At 48.2% G+C, this 20,000-nt stretch overlaps 2 protein-coding genes across 2 annotated transcripts in view; one reads left to right on the top strand and one right to left on the bottom strand.

The window, feature by feature from the left end:
• Window positions 1-4,914, top strand: part of klhdc4 (kelch domain containing 4) — a 7,546-nt gene extending 2,632 nt beyond the window's left edge. Inside the window, exons 4-12 of the mRNA XM_080544847.1 lie at window positions 215-313; window positions 907-1,043; window positions 1,259-1,351; window positions 1,498-1,660; window positions 1,901-1,979; window positions 2,806-3,014; window positions 3,236-3,644; window positions 3,938-4,066; window positions 4,427-4,914. Of these exons, the coding sequence (XP_080400973.1) occupies window positions 215-313; window positions 907-1,043; window positions 1,259-1,351; window positions 1,498-1,660; window positions 1,901-1,979; window positions 2,806-3,014; window positions 3,236-3,644; window positions 3,938-4,066; window positions 4,427-4,596 (1,488 nt within the window). The 3' untranslated portion in view covers window positions 4,597-4,914. The remainder of the gene's footprint in view (window positions 1-214; window positions 314-906; window positions 1,044-1,258; window positions 1,352-1,497; window positions 1,661-1,900; window positions 1,980-2,805; window positions 3,015-3,235; window positions 3,645-3,937; window positions 4,067-4,426) is intronic.
• A 5,962-nt stretch (window positions 4,915-10,876) lies between these two features.
• The window catches only part of jph3b (junctophilin 3b), a gene marked incomplete at both ends in the record, with an annotated part of 28,046 nt that continues 18,922 nt past the window's right edge, over window positions 10,877-20,000 (bottom strand). The window contains 3 exons of the mRNA XM_080544844.1: window positions 10,877-10,957; window positions 12,835-13,853; window positions 16,795-16,919. Coding sequence (XP_080400970.1) covers window positions 10,877-10,957; window positions 12,835-13,853; window positions 16,795-16,919 — 1,225 coding nt within the window. The remainder of the gene's footprint in view (window positions 10,958-12,834; window positions 13,854-16,794; window positions 16,920-20,000) is intronic.

The raw sequence follows: 20,000 nt of genomic DNA, 5'->3' as shown, positions 1-20,000 counted from the left end.
AAGCCATCTTCCCCACCCTCTGCAGAGCCTTCCAGTCGATGGCGGTACAGCTGCCATATCAGGCGGTGAAGCAGCCGGACAGGAAGCTCTCCATGATGCTAACTAATAATAATCATATCTTAGATTTATATAGCGCCTTTCTCTAACCCAAGGACACTGTATGTGACTCTGTTGGCTGTTGCCTTGACAGTGAGAGCTCTCTGTGTTCCCTCAGACGTACCTGTACAACGACCTGTTCTTCTACAACATTAAGAAGAACACCTGGGTCAAGTCAGACATCCCCAACCCTCCTCCACGCCGCTGCGCCCACCAGGTAACTATGCACCTTGTATCATCCCTCAACTATCATCCCTATGATACCTTGTATCATCCCTCAACTATCATCTCTACCCCCCTCCCCTCCCTCCCCCAACTTCAACTAAACTCTCTAGTCTCTCTCCCCACTCCACAAAGCTTACCCGATTTCCACCGTCTCTCTCTCTCTCTCTCTCTCTCTCTCTCTCTCTCTCTCTCTCTCTCTCTCTCTCTCTCTCTCTCTCTCTCTCTCTCTACTTCTCCTGCTCACGCAAGGCACAGATTCTGTTGGTGACGTCACAGAGTAGCTCCACCTTATGAGATACTTTTCCTTGTTCTTGTGATATTGTGGTGCAGTGGTATCTCTCACTGCAGGTCTCTTTTGGCAGCCTGCCTGGTAATGCTGACATTCGACCACCAGGGGTCAGACACTGCCTGCATAGAACTATGAACTGGTTACAGAGATCTCCAAGGCCGATAGTATATAGACTCTCTCTGTCTGTTTCTCTCTCTCTCTCTCTCTCCTCTCTGTCTACCTTTCCTCTCTCTCTCCTCTCCTCCTCTCTCTCCCTCCCATGTCACTCTCGCCCCCACCCCCATCTCTCTCCTCAGGCGGTGGTAGTACCTCAGGGAGGGGGGCAGCTGTGGGTGTTCGGAGGGGAGTTTGCCTCTCCGGACGGGGAACAGTTCTACCACTACAAAGACCTGTGGGTTCTTCATCTGGCCACAAACACATGGGAACAGATCAAGTGAGTGGACCAGGCCCCAGACCTGGGTTCAAATGGAATAAAATAAACAAATTATCATAATTAAAAGTACGGTAAATCAATAAAAGCTACACAAATACAATTGGATTTAGTCATTGATTGATTCATTGTATGATTGATTGATTGATTGATTCATTGACTGTATGATTGGACAACCAGATTGATTGATGTGTGCGTGTGGTGTGTCTCTGTTGCAGGGCTACAGGCGCTCCTTCTGGGAGGAGTGGCCACAGGATGGTCCTCAGCAAGAGACAGCTGCTGGTGTTCGGAGGCTTCCATGAGAGTGCCAGGTAAGTAGAAGAGGAGGAGGAGGAGGAGGAGGAGGAATACTGTTTGGGATAAGTACGTTGGATGAAGGCCAAAGCATCATCATATGAAGTGTGAAGGTCTGATGTTCATTGATTGATTGATGATCCTTCTCGTCCTCCTTCCACAGGGATTTTATCTACTACAACGACGTCTACGCCTTCAGCCTGGACTCCTTCACCTGGAGTCGCCTCTCCGTCTCGGGCACAGGCCCCTCCCCCCGCTCCGCCTGCCAGATGACCTCCACCCCGGACGCCACCGGGGTCATCATCTACGGAGGATACTCTAAAGTGGTGTGTGTGTGTGCATGCGTGCGTGCGTGTATGTATGAGAGAGATAGAGAGAGAGAGAGATTTTAGTCTGTGTATACAAAATTAACAACCGCATCCTAACTGGAGACCCGTTCATGCAACACAAATGATTGTTTAACATGAAGACGTGTCAGGAGATGAGATATTTCTCTCAGCATTCTTCCTTTCAGTCTTTAAAGCGATCTTGCTAATAAAAGGAGTCTTTTGTGTCGACCCTTTCAGAGAGCTAAGAAGGATGTGGATAAGGGAACCATCCACTCTGACATGTTCCTGCTGAAGAGAGAGGGCAAGGAGGACCAAGGTACAGTGGTTCAAATTAGGGCTGGGCAAACGATCAAAATTTCTTTTTCGATAATCGCAAGAATTAACGATCAATTATCGATTAATCGATAAGCTTTTTTTTCATTAAAAAAAAAAAGTTTTTTTTTTTTTCCTTGGGGAAAAAACTTTATTTGTGTTGCTATTGCACACATTCATTCATTCACATTCAAACTAGACACTACAGTCAGATAACAATCCTCTTAAACAAGGCAGTGAGTAGCTTAAATTGTTTAACTTAAAAACACATTTTACGTTATAAATAAAAATATAGAAAATAAGTAACTCATCATAGGAGCAGTAAAAAAACAGTTACTCACAAATAGGAGGATGACTGAAAACGTTAGTGTCCTTAAGAGCGTCCAGCTTAACTTAAATTTAAACTCCAGCGAGAGACTGTAGGCGGCAGGCCTACTGGTTCTTGTTCAGAAAGATGATCATGTTAACATGTTCAGGGGTGAGAGACGAACGCAATCTGGTGACACGTGGACAAACTAATTTCCATTATTATTATTATAAAATAAAATAAAAATAAAAAAAACGATTATCGAGCAAAATATTTTGTGATCGACCAAGATCCTTATCGATCAATTATCGATCGTCGATCATTGATGCCCACCCCTAGTTCAAATACGTTTGGCTTCTCAATGGAGAAAACACACACACACACACACACACTGTAATTATGGACACTAACACTTCCTAAGTGTTCAGGAACTTGCCTGGACCTAGAAGACACAGGACAATAGTGCAATGGTATTTCTCCCCGCTGTAAATTCCCCCTCAACTCCCTGCTCTCTCCCCTCCAGAGAAGTGGGCGTGGTCTCGCGTGAGCCCCTCGGGGTCGAAGCCCCCCCCCCGTTCGGGCTTCACTCTGGCGGTGGGGCCGGGGGGCCGGGCCGTGCTGTTTGGAGGCGTGTGTGACGAGGAGGAGGAGGAGACTCTGGAGGGAGACTTCTATAACGACCTGTACCTGTACGACACCAACAAGGGCCGCTGGTTCCCTGCTCAGCTCAAGGTAAAACATGAACTCAAATGCACATCCCAAACTCTTCCTCTTGACTTTGTGGTCTCTCACAGCCCAAAACCCCCCCCCATTTGTAAAGTCACTGCACGCGTTCCTGCATGTTGTAGATGGAGAATCGGTTCCTACTGGCTCAAGTAAGCCCCTCAGAAGCCCCTTCTTTTCCCTGTGTAAACAAAGCGGCTCTGTGTCGGTGTCTCCCTCTCTGTCACCAGGGGGGCAAGTCAGAGAAGAAGAAGCGGCGCCGGGTGAAGAAAAGCGGGGAGCCGGGGGAGGGGCCGGAGGAGGAGGGCGCCACAGCGGCACAGGGACCCTTCGAGGTCATCAAAGAGATCGTGGCGGAAGACGGCACCGTCATGACCATCAAGGAGCTGATCCCCGGGACCCGGGCGGAGGAGGAGGAGGAGAGTGAGGAAGAGGAGGAGGAAGAAGAGGACGCTGCCTCCGCCCCGCTGGTGGAGCCCTGCGCGCGCTCCAGCGCCATGGCGACGGTGAAGTACGGGAAGCTGTACCTGTATGGTGGGATGTTCGAGGTGGGCGACCGCCAGTTTACCCTGAACGACCTCTACTGTCTGGACCTGCACAAGATGGACCAATGGGAGGTCCTGGTGGAGATGGACCCCAGTGAGTCACAGGGATGGAAGCTGACTTGGGCCAAAATAGCAGTGGTTTTCAGTTACTGTCGGTGTGCTTGGTTTAGCTTTCAGTTGAGCCGTGGTTTATCCTTTTGGGACTTTACCACTGGTTTCAGCTAAAGTAAGAGCACCTGAAGTCATTGAACACCCCCCCCCCCGAAAAAACAAAAAAAACAACAACAACAACAGCATTACTGTAATATTGTTTTGAACCAAGTCTGGATTGAATGTTTGGGTCAGATTGAGTTTGTTCCTGACCACAATGTCCCCGTCCCTCTGTAGAGACACAGGAGTGGCTGGACGAGTCAGGGTCAGAGGACGGATGGGAGGAGGAGGAGGGGGAAGAGGGCGAGGCTAAAGGAGGTGAAGATGAAGAGGAGGAATCAGAAGAAGAGAGTGAAGAAGAAGACGGTAAGTGACACATTTCTCTCTTTTCTGTCTTCTTTTCTTACTGCCCTCTTTCTAGCCTGCTTTTTAAATTTGCTCCTTGGCGGAGGGTTGCATTTGTACGCGTTTGTATTCAAATAGGGCTGAGTCACTCATGCGTTGATGTGAATTGGAGATTTGCATGATACATTTGGAGCTCCAGTGTGTGGCTCAAGGCCACTGTGGCAGTCACAGAGCCGTGAACAGGTTGCAGCACCAAAGCCAAAGCCCAAAGCCTCTTACAGAAAGGCTCAGGGGACAAGCTATCTACACACACGGTCAGTGGCAGTGCATCAGCAATGTGTGTGTGTGTGTGTGTGTGTGTGTGTGTGTGTGTGTTTACAGGTGAGGAGCACCCCCCAGTGAAGCCAGATGAGTCTCTGGCAGACTTCCAGAGTCGTACGGAGCAGTACTGGGTGGGCCTGGCACGGGCCAACATGGGCGCTGAGGCTAAGGACAAGAAGGTGCAGAAAGTGGGCGTAGCCATGGCCAAAGTCTTCTATGAAGACCAGTAGTGTGTGTGTGTGTGTGTGTGTGTGTGTGTGTGTGTGTGTGTGTGCACAGTATGTATGTGTATGAACGTATGGATCCAGATGGTGAGAGAAAGTTATGTTGTGCGGTTTAAGATGCAAACCTATAAACTAACTTGTCTTTCTGCACTGGAAACACTTAACACTCCCCCACCTTTTCTTTCACCTGTCTGCCTTTGTAATTGTGTCATAAACTATACAGTTGTTTTATACAGTATGTATAACACAATGTACAATGAACAATGTACTCATCTATGTCTTACCCCTCAAGGAAAATGGCTTTTGTAAATCTTTGCCATCACTCAAGCCCATTTTGTAAGACTTGGGTAAAAGCAATTTCTCATTAAACATCCAAGTCAACCATCTTATCTCTGTTTTCTTTCTGATCATTCCTCTGTGTTTGATGGTTCTTGATAAATAGTTGTTAGTCCTCAGGCTCTTCCACGTTCGTCATCTTTGTCGTCTTGGTTAGACTTTAAAGGAAGAGCTTTTGAAACCTCTTAGTAGATGCTTAACACCTTAACCCTTATATCAGAATATCTCCACTGTGAGCACCCAAAACACAAGACCTCTTTTGACTGTGGTACAGCTATAATGTGAACAAGGCTCCCCCTTCTGTACACTATACACATCATAGTCATAATCTATGTGGGATCATACTCCCCCTACTGTATGCTTGAGGTAGTACAGTCTCTGTTGTAGCTCTTACCTATTCAGACCAGACTGAACATTTCATACGTGGGATGGAGAGGAAAGATAGAGCAACACAGCAAGGTGTAGAATCAAGAAGCAAGGGATTGGGAGAGGAAGATAAGAACAGGAGAGAGGGGTGAGGAGGAGAGCCGGGCAGATAATGTGTCAGGGAGGCAATCAGTGCCTCCAAATGAACAGCAGATCTCTTCCATCCCAGAGTGACCTATTTTTTTTTTCTTCTTCTGCTGAGGAGAACGAGGGATGAGAGAGGAGCGGAGTGATGAATAATAGATGGAGAAGCAGAGAGATGGATGAGGTTACTGGGACGGTGCAGACCGTCTCCTACTCGTTCACTCTCTCTCCCTTCCTCATCCGCCATCCCCTTTTTTACCATTTCAAATCCTGTAATAAAAAAAGACTGATATTATAAATAACTGAAAAGAGTCTTTTTTGGGGGGGGGCACAATTGTGACATCTCGGCGGGGGCCACATGCAGGGTGCTCGTCAGAGCCGCGTCGACGGCGGTCGCGTGTGTGAGTAAGAGGGTACGAGTCAGACTTCTCGAGTGTATGCTTACGTCAATAGTTGTGTCATTTAATACGCTGTCTTTTTCTGTTTGTGTGTTTGGTATTTCTACTCTCTTTCATAATACCCATTTGGGGCCTTTTCACAGTCCAGTCTACCTAGAAGGAATACTTGCCATAGTTTACAACTGCATATATATATATATATATACTGTATATGTGAATCTGATAATATTTGTCTTCTTCAGGGCAAGTATCTGACACACGCATCCCTCTCTCACCCTCTCTACCCCCTCCTCTCTCACATCACTCTTGACCTGTACATTAGTGGTGTTGCCTCTCTCTCACCCTGTCTCAACCCCCTCTAACAGTAGTATTGCATCTCCCTCTAACCCTTCTCTACCCACACTAGTAGATTTAGCGAAACAACCCGTAATCCTCTTCTTGTGGTGGGACATGCAGGGTTTAAACTGCACACAGTGATTTTATTACAGTAATCTGTGGTGAAATTGGCTTAGCTTCCCTTCAGACAGCAGGCAGGCAGGCTAACAGACAGACAGGCAGGCAGGTTGAGAGACAGGCAGGCAGGCTGACAGACAGACAGACAGGCAGGTTGAGAGACAGACAGGCAGGCAGGCTGACAGACAGACAGACAGGCAGGCAGGCTGACAGACAGACAGGCAGGCTGACAGACAGACAGACAGGCACACAACGAGACGGAGAGCTGTAACTAACAGAGAAAGAGAGAGATAGGAAGATTGAAAGACAGACAGACAGACAAACACACACACTCACACACACTACACATTGCGGCCGGCTGTGGCTGTGGCATCTAATGATCGCAAGGTCGGCAGATCGGCGGTTCGAACCCCGGCTGGTCACACCTTGGGCAAGACACTGAACCCCAAATTGATACCAGCGCCTTGCATGGTAGCTTGCCGCCTTTGGTGTGTGAATGGGTGAATGAGAGGCCATTGTAAAGAGCTTTGGAATGAGACATAAGTCAGTCGGAATAAGTGGGCATTTGAGTTGATATGGCTGAGGACCATGACTCTGACAAGGTTATGTTCGTTAACATGCAGATTGAAGTGGCATTGAGGGGGAACAGCTCAAGAGTACGATGCGTATTTCAAAGTGTGCTGAGCTTGAGACAGCGTTTTCCTCTTCCTTTTTTCCTTTCTTCTTTCCTCACTCTCTGCCTCCTCCTCCCTTTCATTGAGAAGATGGGTCCCAGGAGGCAAGCCCCACCCCCATCCGTCTAACCACGCCCTCGTGTGACAGAAGATAATACTCTGTCAGGGTTGCCATGGCGACCCTCCCTCTCATCCTCTCCAATGGTGTGGTTTAAAGTAACAGTTACTCTCAGTCCCTCTGCATCTGTAGTGTACTTTCAAACACACTATGTGAAGATCAAACAATATACAGTAGTATACCAAACAAAGACATAGAGCTAATAGCGAATAGAAGGATATTAAAATGTTTGATATTACGTGGAAGGAGAAATCAAACAAGACTTCGAGAGAGAGAGAGAGAGAGAGAGAGAGAGAGAGAGAGAGAGAGAGAGAGAGAGAGAGAGAGAGAGAGAGAGAGAGAGAGAGAGAGAGAGAGAGAGAGAGAGAGAGAGAGAGAGAGAGAGGAGGAGATTCAATAACCACAAACCAGGAGTTTTCTTTCAAACACTTTCATTGTTTTCTCCACATAACTCAAAAAACGAACAGACCCCCCCAAAAAGTAAAGAAATAAAAGAGAGGAGGAGAGAAAAAAAGAGCTGGGCATGCTTGGGCATGCGATGGGCTCACAGGGTGATGGCACCTCCAGTCTGAATGGTAGAAAAAGCCCACATACAGGAGAAGGTAGAACTCAGCAGGACATCTTCTTCACCTCTGCACCTCTCAGCATCATCATCATCATCAGGAAATCAAGACAGGGTAAGCAAACGCTGCTGTTGGAAAATAAAACTCCACACATTTGACCCCGGCTTTCATTTCCTCACACGATCAACAGTTCTCTCAGTTTACTACTGTGCTGGATAGAGAAACGGAGAGGTATGGAGGGAAGAGAGGAGAAGAGGAGAAAGAGAGAAAGAGAGAGCACACAGACTGGGGATGATCACGGACAGGAGGACCAGGGGGACCAAGAGGAGGGGGGAGTACAGTACCAGCCCCTCACCGACATGCTAGAAAAACATCTCAGAGTCTTGGTAAGTTAGCCAGCTATAAAAAATAAACAAAACACTTCTCTCTTGGTTTGTCAGTTTTTTTTTTCTCTCTCTCTTGTTTAGTGTAAGACTTGTGATTGGTCACGGAGAGGGAGGGGCAGCCGGGTGCGGATGCAGGCAGGACAGCAGCAGCCCCCCCTGGCCCCTGTATTAGTTATATCCCCAGGGTTACTTGTCCTTTGGAAGATTCTGGAAAGGTTCTGCTCCCAACTGCTATAAAGAGCATTCCGGCAAAGCCCGTAACAGACAACCTTTCAGCAATGTTTTTTAATGTGTTTTCTATTTGAGTTTTTTCACCCCCCTTCATACTGCTTCCAAAACTAGAGGAGACTCTCTGTATCCCCCCCCCCCCCCACAAATGTACCTATACAAAACTAAAACATACGTGAGCATGCATTTTTAAAGTAGTTTTTTTGTTACTTTATAAAACAAGGCAGTTGGCGTTTTTTCAGACGTCTTGCAAATAGCTAAAAAACTTTTTTTTTGTTCTCGTTTTTTTCTTTTTCTGTCTTGGTAAATAATCGTTTTAAAAGCAGCAGTTGGAACGTAACAGTCTATAGACTTGTACTTGGGCGTGCCGTCAACATCTCAGCCAGTGGCACCAGGTGTGTGTGACCAGGAAGGTTTGGATAAACACTTGGCAACACTTTATTTTACACTTCCCTAAATACCTTGTATCTATTTACACGGTAACAGCATGATCACATAATCAAGAACTACTACTTTGTCACTCAATAATTGTTACATTTTTGTTGGTTTAATTATCAGGAATTAGATCATTTATCAACCAATTGTCAAATTCAAATATGCCAAATAATAAATACCAAGGTACTAATAAGGACTGTAAGATAAAGTGTTCCCGAAACCTTTTCTCATGATAACGAGAGCAGAGAGTGAGAGAAAGAGAGAGCGAGAGCGAGAGAGAGAGAAAGAGAGAGAGAGCGAGAGAGAGAGAGAAAGAGAGAGAGAGTAAGAAAGAGAGAATGAGAGAGAGAGAGAGAAAGAGAGAGTGAAAGAGAGTGAGAGTAAGAAAGAGAATGAGAGAGAGAGAGAGAGAGAGAGAGAGAGAGAGAGGCTCTGTTGGGGCCAGTGGAACAGATGGATGAGAACTGACAGGATGTCATGCACTAGTCCTCTAATAAGGTTCAACCTGCGTGTTAAAGGCCAGACAGACACTGAGAGAGTAGAGTGGTTGGAATGTCAATATCTTATATATTGGATAGAACCTATCATCATCACTCCCACTCACACACACCTTCTACATGAGTGTGAGTTGTGTGTGTGTGTGTGTGTGTGTGTGCATGTGTTTGTGCATGCGTGCTTGAGTGTGTGTGTGTGTGTGTGTAGGGGGGGGTTCTCCCCTGTACCATACAGAGAAATTGTTTCACATTACATTTGTAGATAAACATCGAGGTGAAGCCCTTTCAGACAGAACTATCCCCACTTCTTACAGACAGATTTATCTTGATATCTCCTTGTGGCTCCTGGTAACATTGTTGTTACCAGTTGTTACATTTGCGACGATTTAACATGGTTATCCAAGTCGCTATGGTTACAATGTGTTATTATTAGTGTGGTTTTAGTGATTCTGTTTTTTCAGATTGTAAACAATTTCCTGTTTGTCTCTACTGTGTTTGTTTTTGTAGCCCTAAATGATTTTTATCTATAATATCTACATAGATTTGTTCCTTTTCCTGAAACACCTGCTTGCTGTGACATTCTGTGGTCTATTTGGGGAAGTCATTGTGAAGATGGCTGGTTGTCAAAAAAGGTGGGATGTCTTCAGGTATCAAATGAAAGTAAAGTAATGAGACAGGGGAAGGAAGGAAGTGTGTGTGTGTGTGTGTGTGTGGTTGTAATGAAGGGACTGCTGAGGAGGACGGGGAGCAGGAGTGACAGAAATAATATTGGGAAAGAGGAACAACATGCTTGAGAGGAAGTGATGTCGTAGGGGGGGGAGGAGGACAAAGGACAGGGGGCCGTTTCCCATCACTTTAAACCTTGTTTGTTTCCTATGTGAACAGAGTCCCTACCAGATAACTCCAACTCCTACCTTCTCTCTGGCTAAAGGTCCTATTCTCTAACATCCTCCCCTAAGTGTACACCCATCCACTCCTCCTTATGGAATTAAAAGGAAAGGACTGGTGTATGAAATATGTTTGCTGACACAAGTCATTGTCACTAACGTCATTGAACTAACGTTCTAAGAACGTACTTGCCTGGTTAAATAAAGAGATAAACACCCTCTAGCCCATGCTTTAACTTCCACCAATCGAACGCTTCGAAATGCACGAGGGGGCGTGAGGAAGTGCACACTTCAGGAAGAAGGATAAAAAAAGGTGACTGAGCCGTTCCATCATTGTACCGTAGGCACAAGGCAGTGCCACCGCTCATCTACCTCCCCAAACAAACCAACTCAAACCAAGTCAAAGTGAAATCAGCCATATCAACAGAGAGAAAAAGGCAAGTAAGGAATACAAAAGTAAACACCCCATTAACATATCATTACATGAGAAACAATAAATAAATACATTAAGTTAAATTATAAGTTACAAATCTTGTTTTTTAAACTATGATTTAAGATGAAAAAACAGGTCATCTCAGGTTTAGAAGAAAAGTAAAGCAGAAATGTTGAGCAGAGATTTATGTCGTTTGGGCGTTGGGAAGCTTGTACTAGTTTAGCATTCTGTCTGTGGTCCTGTATCGTTAGCCTCGTACTGAACCCTTTACAGCAGTGGCAGACATAGTCAAGGGCTGTTGTCATGATAATACTCATACCAATGATTAATAATAGCATAGATAATAATATGAACCAATAGGCAATACATCTTTAAATAAAAAAGTGAATAAACAAAATCGCGACTCCGATGTTGAGCAAAATCACCATGACGACCAGAATCGAGCTGGAGCCCTGCGGAGGAGAGAGGGAGGAGAGAGAAGAGAGAGTGTTAATTCAGACGCACACACACTCACGCACGCACGCACGCACGCACACACACGTCCACACACACACACACACACACACACACACACACACACACACACACACACACGCACACACACGTCCACACACACACACACACACGTCCACACACGTCCACACACGTCCACACACACACACACACACACACACACACACGCACACACGCACACGCACACACTCCCTGCCCTACCTGTTTCACACAAGCAAAGACACAACAAATGTATTATTTTGTTGGCTAAGTCGCTAATGACTGGGTACCATCAGGTTCACTGGAGGGATCCAGTATTGTGATGGAGATGAGACCGCTAGTGGGGGCTAGGCAGCATGTTGTTGGGAGGAAGAGCATGTTTACACAGCACACTATTACTGCTCCTCTAACTGGCTGATGGAAACTGTGTCACGCAAAACTGACTGGAGCAATCAGAGACAAGACAAGGAGACTAGCGGGTTATCGCCCCTGTGTTATCAACAAGTCACATCAACAAGTCTGTGGTGTGACATCGACAACCTACACATCAACGATAGACGGTGTTGAAGAAAAGAGAATAAAGAGACACAACGCCATACTTTCGCATTGATAGAATCGCTGTGTTTTTACTCCGCAAGCGATACCTTCTGAATGATAAACCGTGAGGATAACTGTGCATGTATAATTCATGTGGAAGCTCTTCCTATGGCCGTGACGGCGTGACCCTGTGTCTGTCTCTCCATCCCAGTGCGTTCTCCACGCCCGACGTTGTCGTGGAGATGGCACAGTTCACGGATCATTCTGATTGAACAGTGGGAATGATACATGCAGACAGTGTCTCTCTCTGTGTGTTGGCGTCTGTTTTACGTACAGCGTGCTCATCTCTCTGCGCTGTTCTGGAACCAACTACAGGGAGGTCTGACGGGGGTTAACAGTGCCATGGTTTGCAGTTCGTGAGTCTGCAGTTTCTCTGTGTGTGATTGTATCTGTGTTTCATGTGAACCTGCTGTCTTACACAAGTCCACTGCATTACTAGCCCTCTCTCTCTCTCTCTCTCTCTCTCTCTCTCTCTCTCTCTCTCTCTCTCTACTCTCTCTCTCTCTCTCTCTCTCTCTCTCTGCGGCTGCAAACATACCCCCCCCCCCTCTCCTCCCCCCTCTCCCCATCCCTCCCTCCCTCACTCCAGTCACCATGGCGCGCCCACTGATTGGCTACCATTGAAGCAAGGCATAAGCTGTTCCCTAGCAACAGAGCGTGGGGTAGCCAATGGGGGGGCGGCTTTGAGGAAGGAGCTAGTTTGCCAATCTGCTGTTACTAAGGTGCAGGGAGCTCCAGTGGGTGATAGTTGAAGCTGTTGTGTGTGTGTGTGTGTGTGTGTGTTTGTGTGTTTATGGAGGGGAATGTGGTTGGATATCTGTGGCTAGGAGAGACTTTGTGTCTGTGTGCTGTGGAGGGGACAGGGGAAGGTTGAAAGACCCCACCAGGGTGGATGTCTGACTGGGGGAACCTGGCAGTCTAAAGGCTCAACAGAACCAGGGATAATCCTCCTCCCTGTGCTTCACTAACCCACTCACTGTCACACCTATCATACGACACCGTGTTCTGCTGTCCTAAGACCGTGTGAGACAAGCACACGCCTGACATCGTCCGTAGTCGGACGTATCATTCAATTGTAACCCCTCAGAGTTTTCCGGAGTACGGTCGATTATGGTTCTTATCGGTCGCGGCGCGTCCTATGTGTTTTTTAACACGTATGCACACGCAAACGCTACAACTGACAAAACGGTGACTAGAATGTTTGGCCTTGAGAGGAAGTTGTGAAGTTTGACCTCCTTACCGAGTTCGCTTTGAGCTGGGTGAGACTGCCGCCGCCGCCGCCGCCGTCGTGTTCTAGTGCAATGGGGGGAGATGTCTGTGGGGGGGAGAGGGTGAGGTCCCTGCGCAGGGGCCGAGCCTCCAGCTTGTCCCCCTTACGCAGACTGTCCAGCTGCTCCACTGAGTCTGGGCCCGGCCCCTCCCCCCGCCCCTCCTTGCCCTCCCGCGCCCCCCCCGCCTCCCTCCCCTCCCGGTTCTCCCGGTTCTTATGCCTCTGTCTCTGCAGCGCGTGGGAGCGCCCCTCGTGACCGTGGCGCCCCCCCGCCTCCTCCCCCGGCCCATAGGGCTTGTGGGATTTGGAGTCCATGGGCTGCAGCGGCCTCATCTCCATCTCGTAGTTGCTGAGCTTCTCCTCGTCCTGCTCCAGCAGCCGCGAGTGGGCCAGGCTGTCGCCGCCGTGGATACGTGTGGACGTCCACGACGCCGACGGGCACTCGGCCCACCGGTCCCTGGACGCCTTGTGATTGGACGAGCCGTGCTCCCGGGACTTGTGATTGGAGGAGGAGGAGGTGTGCTTGTGTCCGTTGGTGCGCCCTCCCCCCCGGGCCTCGTCCTGTACGGAGGGGGTGGTGGAGCGGCTGCTGCCCCTGCTGCCCCCCTTCGAGGGCCGCTTGTCCTCGCTCCAGCTGTTGGCCCTCAGGTACTCTCCTCCTCCTCTTCCTCCTCCTCCGCTGCCCCGCCCCTCCATCATCACCTGGATCTCCTGCTTCCCACCGCCACCCCCCCCTCCGCCTCCGCGCTCGTCGTCCACGGCGCTCTGGCGTAGGAAGCGGGCACTCTTGGTGCGATGGGAGGGCTTGGCGGAAGGGCTGGGCGGCGGGGAGGAGGGGCGGCTGGCCTCGGGGCTGAGGTTAGGGGTCAGGTTGGGGGGGGTGGTGCCCTTCATGTAGAGTTCAGGGCTGTCAGGGCCGGTGCCGCTGGAGATCACCTCCATATCGTTCTCACTAGAGGTCTGGTGCTTTGGCCTTTGGCACTCCACCCCTGACCGATCAAACACACAGAGAGAGAATCAGGACAGTGTGACAGCCAATAGAGACGTAGATAGCCAGGAGAACATGGTCACATGGTCAATAGTAACAGAGGAGGGAGATAGAGAGAGGGAGAGAGAGAGGGAGAGGGAGAGAGAGAGGGAGAGGGAGAGAGAGAGGACAGCACAGAGACAGACATTATAGACATTATCACAACCTGGTGAGACATTTTGAACACAAGCACAGACAGAGACCATAGGACCAGGGGCCTCATTTATAAAAAAAGTACTTGAACGTCTTTGACTTGCACGTAAGCACATTTTTCTAAACGGACGTAAGCATTATTTATAAAACGGGCTGCGCTTGTTTAAAATTGCATAGGTCTGTCGTTCTATAAATACCAAATATACTTGACTTGGTCTTTGAAAACGGGACGGGCGCGTGGGACTGCCATGTACCATATATATATATGCCATATCATACCTCCGTTTAATATTGAAAAATGATGATGAATACATGTGGGACGGAGGTATGATGTGTGGTGCGTGGCGGTCCCGTGCGCCCGTCCGTTCCAGTGAATCAACTCGTATTAGAGTGCTTACCATCACCAAGTGCGCTCACCAACTAAAGCACTTGATTACCGTTGATATAAACATACTACACTAGTCCATCAGCACAGTATGGGAGAACTTGGTGATAAGCCAACCAGTTGACTCAATTAGACATAATATAATGCGCTCTGCACTGCGGGCTATGGTGTTTTTTGAAGGATTTTCTGTACGCCCATCCAGATCCATTGTGTATGTAAACATTTTGATATGGACCCATATGATCGTAAATAACCTTATAACAGGGCTTATAATGCTAAATACTGAGGAATCCTGGGGAATCACAATGAATCTCGCCTTTATCACGCCTCAATTAAGAATGATTACACCCTACAATAGCCTTGTAGACTGAAATACAATCATCAGTTCCCTTTGACGTGGTTTTCTACGTACGACACGGGTAAGATCAAATTTGATCCAAAGTACTTTCTATAAATGAGGCCCCTGGTCTGAATGCATTGGTCTTTACAATACAATACATGCACTTCACAGTGAACGATTTTGAGTGTCAGACATTCTCTTTATTGTTAAATTCATGTAGTCCGTATGAATGAGTGACTTCTTTCATATGAACCAAAGGACCCCTTGAAGGACACGAGTGGCTGTCCTGTTAATGTGGCTGACTGGGTTTTGAACCTGGGTCTCTTACATGTCATAAGGACTTTATGATGCAGAGTTCAGGTCTAAGGCTAGGTTACTCAACACACACACACACACACACACACACACACACACACACACACACACGCATAGTTCTCTGTTACACTGATGTCATCCACACCATGTCAGTGTACTGTAAAATAAATAAAAACCAATTAAAATATCTGGAATGATTCAAACTGTCATATATTGACTTTCTCAAGATACATAGGTAGTCAGGTTCTAGAATGCAAACATGTTCACTGTTCAATAGAATATCTCTTGGACAGACTATTCCTCGCCACCCTGCACTGTTCGTGGAATCTGCCTCTTTTCAAGGTTTGACAAAGTCAGCACCAGAGAGAGGAGAGCTGGTTAAGAATTCTACTCAGTTACGCTTTTCACTCCTCTGCATTGCCCCGCACCCTACCTCTCTGTTTCCCAGACGTCTGAGCCTGGCTCATGCACGCACACACACACGCACGCACACACGCACGCACGCGCGCGCACACACACACACACACACACACACACACACACACACACACATACACATACACATACACATACACATACACATACACATACACACACACACATACACACACACACGCACGCACGTCTGAGCTTGGCTCATGCACGCATGCACGCACGCACATACACACACACATGCACGCACACACACACACACACACACGCACACACACACACACGCGCGCACACACACACACACACACACACACACACACACACACACGCGCACGCACACACGCACACACGCACACGCGCACACACACACACACACACACACACGCACAGCCTTCCTCAACAATTACAGGCAGCACAGCCCTGGCTCTCTAAGAGTCTCACTATGTGCTAGGGTGCAGATAGACACTGTATGCAAGGGCTTAGTGACATTAGGGCTTAGTGACTTATTACCCCTGGCCCTGTTGTTGTGGCTGGAAGGGAAAAGACAGCCTCCTAGGGAACCTGGAACTATAATGTCATGACATTAAAAACAGCTATCACGGTTTATTAACGTACGTGGGGGGGGGAAAAAAACGGGCCATGGAGTTAGTGTCTGTCATGAAGTGTGTGCGTGTGTTTGTGTGTCATGAAGTTTGTGTGTGTGCGTGTGTGTGTCAGTTAGCCTTCCTTACGTGGGCTCGTTAGAAAGGTCATTGTTGACCTCCCTCTAGCTTCCTGTTGCTGCCTTCATCACTCGTTCCTCTCAAAGCACTGTGAGTAAGCGGTCTCTTGGGACCAGAGCCGTACAGTACAGAACCCACACTCCTACTCCTGTTCAGACTGACACGCTCTCTCTTTTACTCACTGGTATTCTCTCCATTCTCTTCAGGAGTAACATGTCCAAGACACATTCATGTGGTTCTGCGATGGGCATCTCACTGGATTTGTATACAGCATGAAATACGACCACTGTAGGACACTGACAGTGACACTACAAAGTTGTTTTCCCCAAAAATGTAACCAAAGTGGGTAACAATAAGTGACATAAAGTGTTAAATTGAAATGGTTTCACTGCCAGTTTTTTCTGCTTTTAAGAAACAAAAGAGAAAACAATACGGCATTGTATTTGTTTTGTATCGTCTGGACTCGTTGCCGTGGGTGTTGTTTTGGATCGGGATGGTCGCCGTGGTGACGGTTGACGTGGCAGCAGAGCGGTGGCTGGTGGACGGACGCACTCACCGTTTCCACGGTGCTGGAAGGAGGGGGAGAACTCTTTGGCGGTGACCCTGGCGAGGCGACACTCCTCCTGGGCCTTCTGGGCGGCTCCTACCGCTGCCTCCGCCTTCCCCCGCGCGTGGGCCGTCCTGGAGGAGAGGGGGAGGAGAGGGAGGAGGAGGAGAGGGAGGAGGAGGAGTGAGGGGGTAGAGAGAGCAGGAGGGGAACAACAGAGCGAAGTCAGAGAGAGAGAGAGAGAGAGAGAACAACAGACAGACAGAGACAGAAGTGGAGAGAAAAGAGGTGTCAGCGCTTGGGAACCACACTGGGGACCTCAATGAGAGCCACAAATGACAGATGTCATTGGCGTTTGGCCCATTCTTCCGCCTGACAGACGGTAACAGTGACAGTCGATGGACTCCTCCCCGGGTTAGGAGACACAAGTCTCTCACGGGACTAAGAGAGAGCGAGGCTGCGCCTATGAATGATTCACACAACAACAGCGATAAGCCCAGTGTATGATGGCCCTCACCACGCTCCCCTGTGTGTATTATGTCTCTGCCATCTGTCCCTACCTGTGTTCGCCTGAGGTTTCTCCCTGCCATTCGCTGACGTAGAGCGCGCGGAGAGACCTAGGATCTACTTATCCTTCATTCATACAGGTGATATCCCATTGAGACGAGACCTCGTCTCTTTTGATCGCATAAAAGACCTGTCCCAAGGAGGCGAAGGTGAAACACATATAGTCGGGTGCTTTAATGGCTTCTGTGTCCAACAGTACCACCGAGGGCCTCATAAAACACCCTCTATTGTATTTACGATCTTTCAAAATGACATTGTTGTTAGCCATACCCCAAGCTATCTCCTGGTCCCAGTATTTTTTCCAAAAGTTTCATCTAGATCAGAATGACGCCGATTTTGGTTTTGCTATCCAGGATCAGATCTATCGAGCAGATTTGGAGTCGTATTGGGGAAATCAGCCAGCTCTGATCTGATCCTGGAAATAATCTGGATCATTCGGATCTAGATTAAACCTTTTGAACTACAGGGCCCAGATCATCCTAGTTATACCAGATAATCTTTTGACACCTCTCCCCAATCTCTTCGTCTCTCTCTTCATGCACCCTATTTTTCGGTCCCTTTCCTCTCCTTTTCCCCCCTCTCTCCTCCTTGTTTGTGCAGTAACTGTCTTGGTGCAGTATTGCATGTCGATGCTTATTGATTCTTTTTTTTTGCCTCTCTCTGTTTCTTTCTGCTCCTGGCTCTCCTAACTGTGGCAGCAGAGGCATGCTGTCCCTGTCAGAGTACTCACAGTACTGTGTGTTTGCTCGTGCATGCACACACTCGCACATGTGTGTGTGTGTGTGTGTGTGTGTGCATGTGTGCATGTCTGTGTGTAAGAGAGAAAAAGCGCGCAAGAGAGAGAGAGAGGGCGTGCGTGTGAGCGTGCACGGGGGGGAGGGGAGCGGTCTGGTGAGTGGGGCTTGTATGAGTTTAAAAGAGTGTTAGAGTATAATCAATGATTAGTATGTATGTATGTTATGGTTCGGGTGGGTGTGAGAGGGTTAGTTGGGGTCAGGTGTGAGGAAGAAGAGAGCTCTCCATCTCTAACCTGCTCTGCACTGACGCTAACGCACTACTGGACTGTTGTCCTAGCAACGGCAGGGAGAGAGGGAGTGAGAGACAGAGAGACAGAGTGTGAGAGAGAGAGAGAGAGAGAGAAAGGGAGGGAGAGAGAGAGAGAGAAAAAAGGTGAGAATGGGAGGAGGAGAGAGGGAGGATAGGAATCTTCCATTTAGTGTTACTGTGCACTGCATGAACTCTCTCACTTAATTTCATCAGTTGAAAATAGAGCAGCGACTACCCCCTTACACACACACACACACACACACACACACACACACACACACACACACACACACACACACACACACACACACACACACACACACACACGCACACACACACACACACACACGCACACGCACACTCTTAAACACACACACACCCACGCACGCACGCACGCACGCACACACACACGCACGCACGCACGCACGCACACACAGACACACACACACGCGCACACACACGCACGCATACACACGCACCACACGCACACACTCAAACACCCCCCCACACGTGCACACTTGCATGCATGCACGCACGCACGCACACACACACACACACACACATACATACAGCGGCACATGTGCTGGCATATAAGTCACAGTTATGGATCTGATCCATATGTGCTGTGGTCCCGGGCCGAGGTGTACTGATTTTATGTCTATTTATATCCCAGCGAGCTGTAGCAGGAAGAACACCACTTCTGATTTCACACAGACACTAATCATTCCATGACATCAGACACAGGCCAGCCTCCAACCCCGCCTGCTCTCTCTCCTCCCTCCTGATACACACACGCACGCACACACACACACACACACGCACGCACGCACGCACGCACGCACAGACACACATACACCCTTCCTCAACGCGCTTGCACGTCCTCTCTAACACACCATCCTGAACGCTAACTTCCTCTCACACCTTTAACTACTACATCCAGGACACGTGATGAACTCACACTGAATATGTCTTGAGATTGAGAACAGCTGCATGTCTGTGTGTGTGTGTGTGTGTGTGTGTGTGTGTGAGAGAGAGAGGAAGGAAGAGTGACAGTCTCACTAATCCTCAGGATGCCACACGTCAGCTGCCTGTTGTTAATAACCTGCACGTATGTACTGTGTGGAGGATTGGACTGCAGACATGACCCACATGACGTGGGGACTCTGATAAGCTCATTTACCCGTCACCAGATCTCATGACTCATCTCTGTCATGGTTATCATTTGGCCCCCTTGTTTGGAAGGGTGAGAGTATCTGTAGGCTTATGACCTGGGTCAAATACATTCATCGAGAACTGTGTATTTAGAAAGGTTTGAAAGTCCGTTTGTACCATGCAAACTAAGCACAGCGAAAGTCTTTGAAAGTAGCAATGTCTGACGTTATGTATTTGACTTGGGTTTGAGACTGAAAGCATGGTGTGTGTGTGTATGTGTACGTGTCTGTGTGTGTGTGTGTGTGTGTGTGTGTGTGTGTGTGTGTGTGTGTGTGTGTGTGTGTGTGTGTGTGTGTGCTGTACTGGGTCTCTGAGCTCTTTCAGGGCAGGCCTAAATTCTGCTGCTTTGCGTCTTTCCTCTATTCTTGCCTCAGGGTGTCCTACCAGGA

This window comes from Nansenia antarctica (genome assembly GCF_963989245.1).
Source record: "Nansenia antarctica genome assembly, chromosome: 14".
NCBI lineage: Eukaryota > Metazoa > Chordata > Actinopteri > Argentiniformes > Microstomatidae > Nansenia > Nansenia antarctica.
Note: the sequence above shows the minus strand (reverse complement) of the source record. Positions and strands in the feature narration are given on the sequence as shown.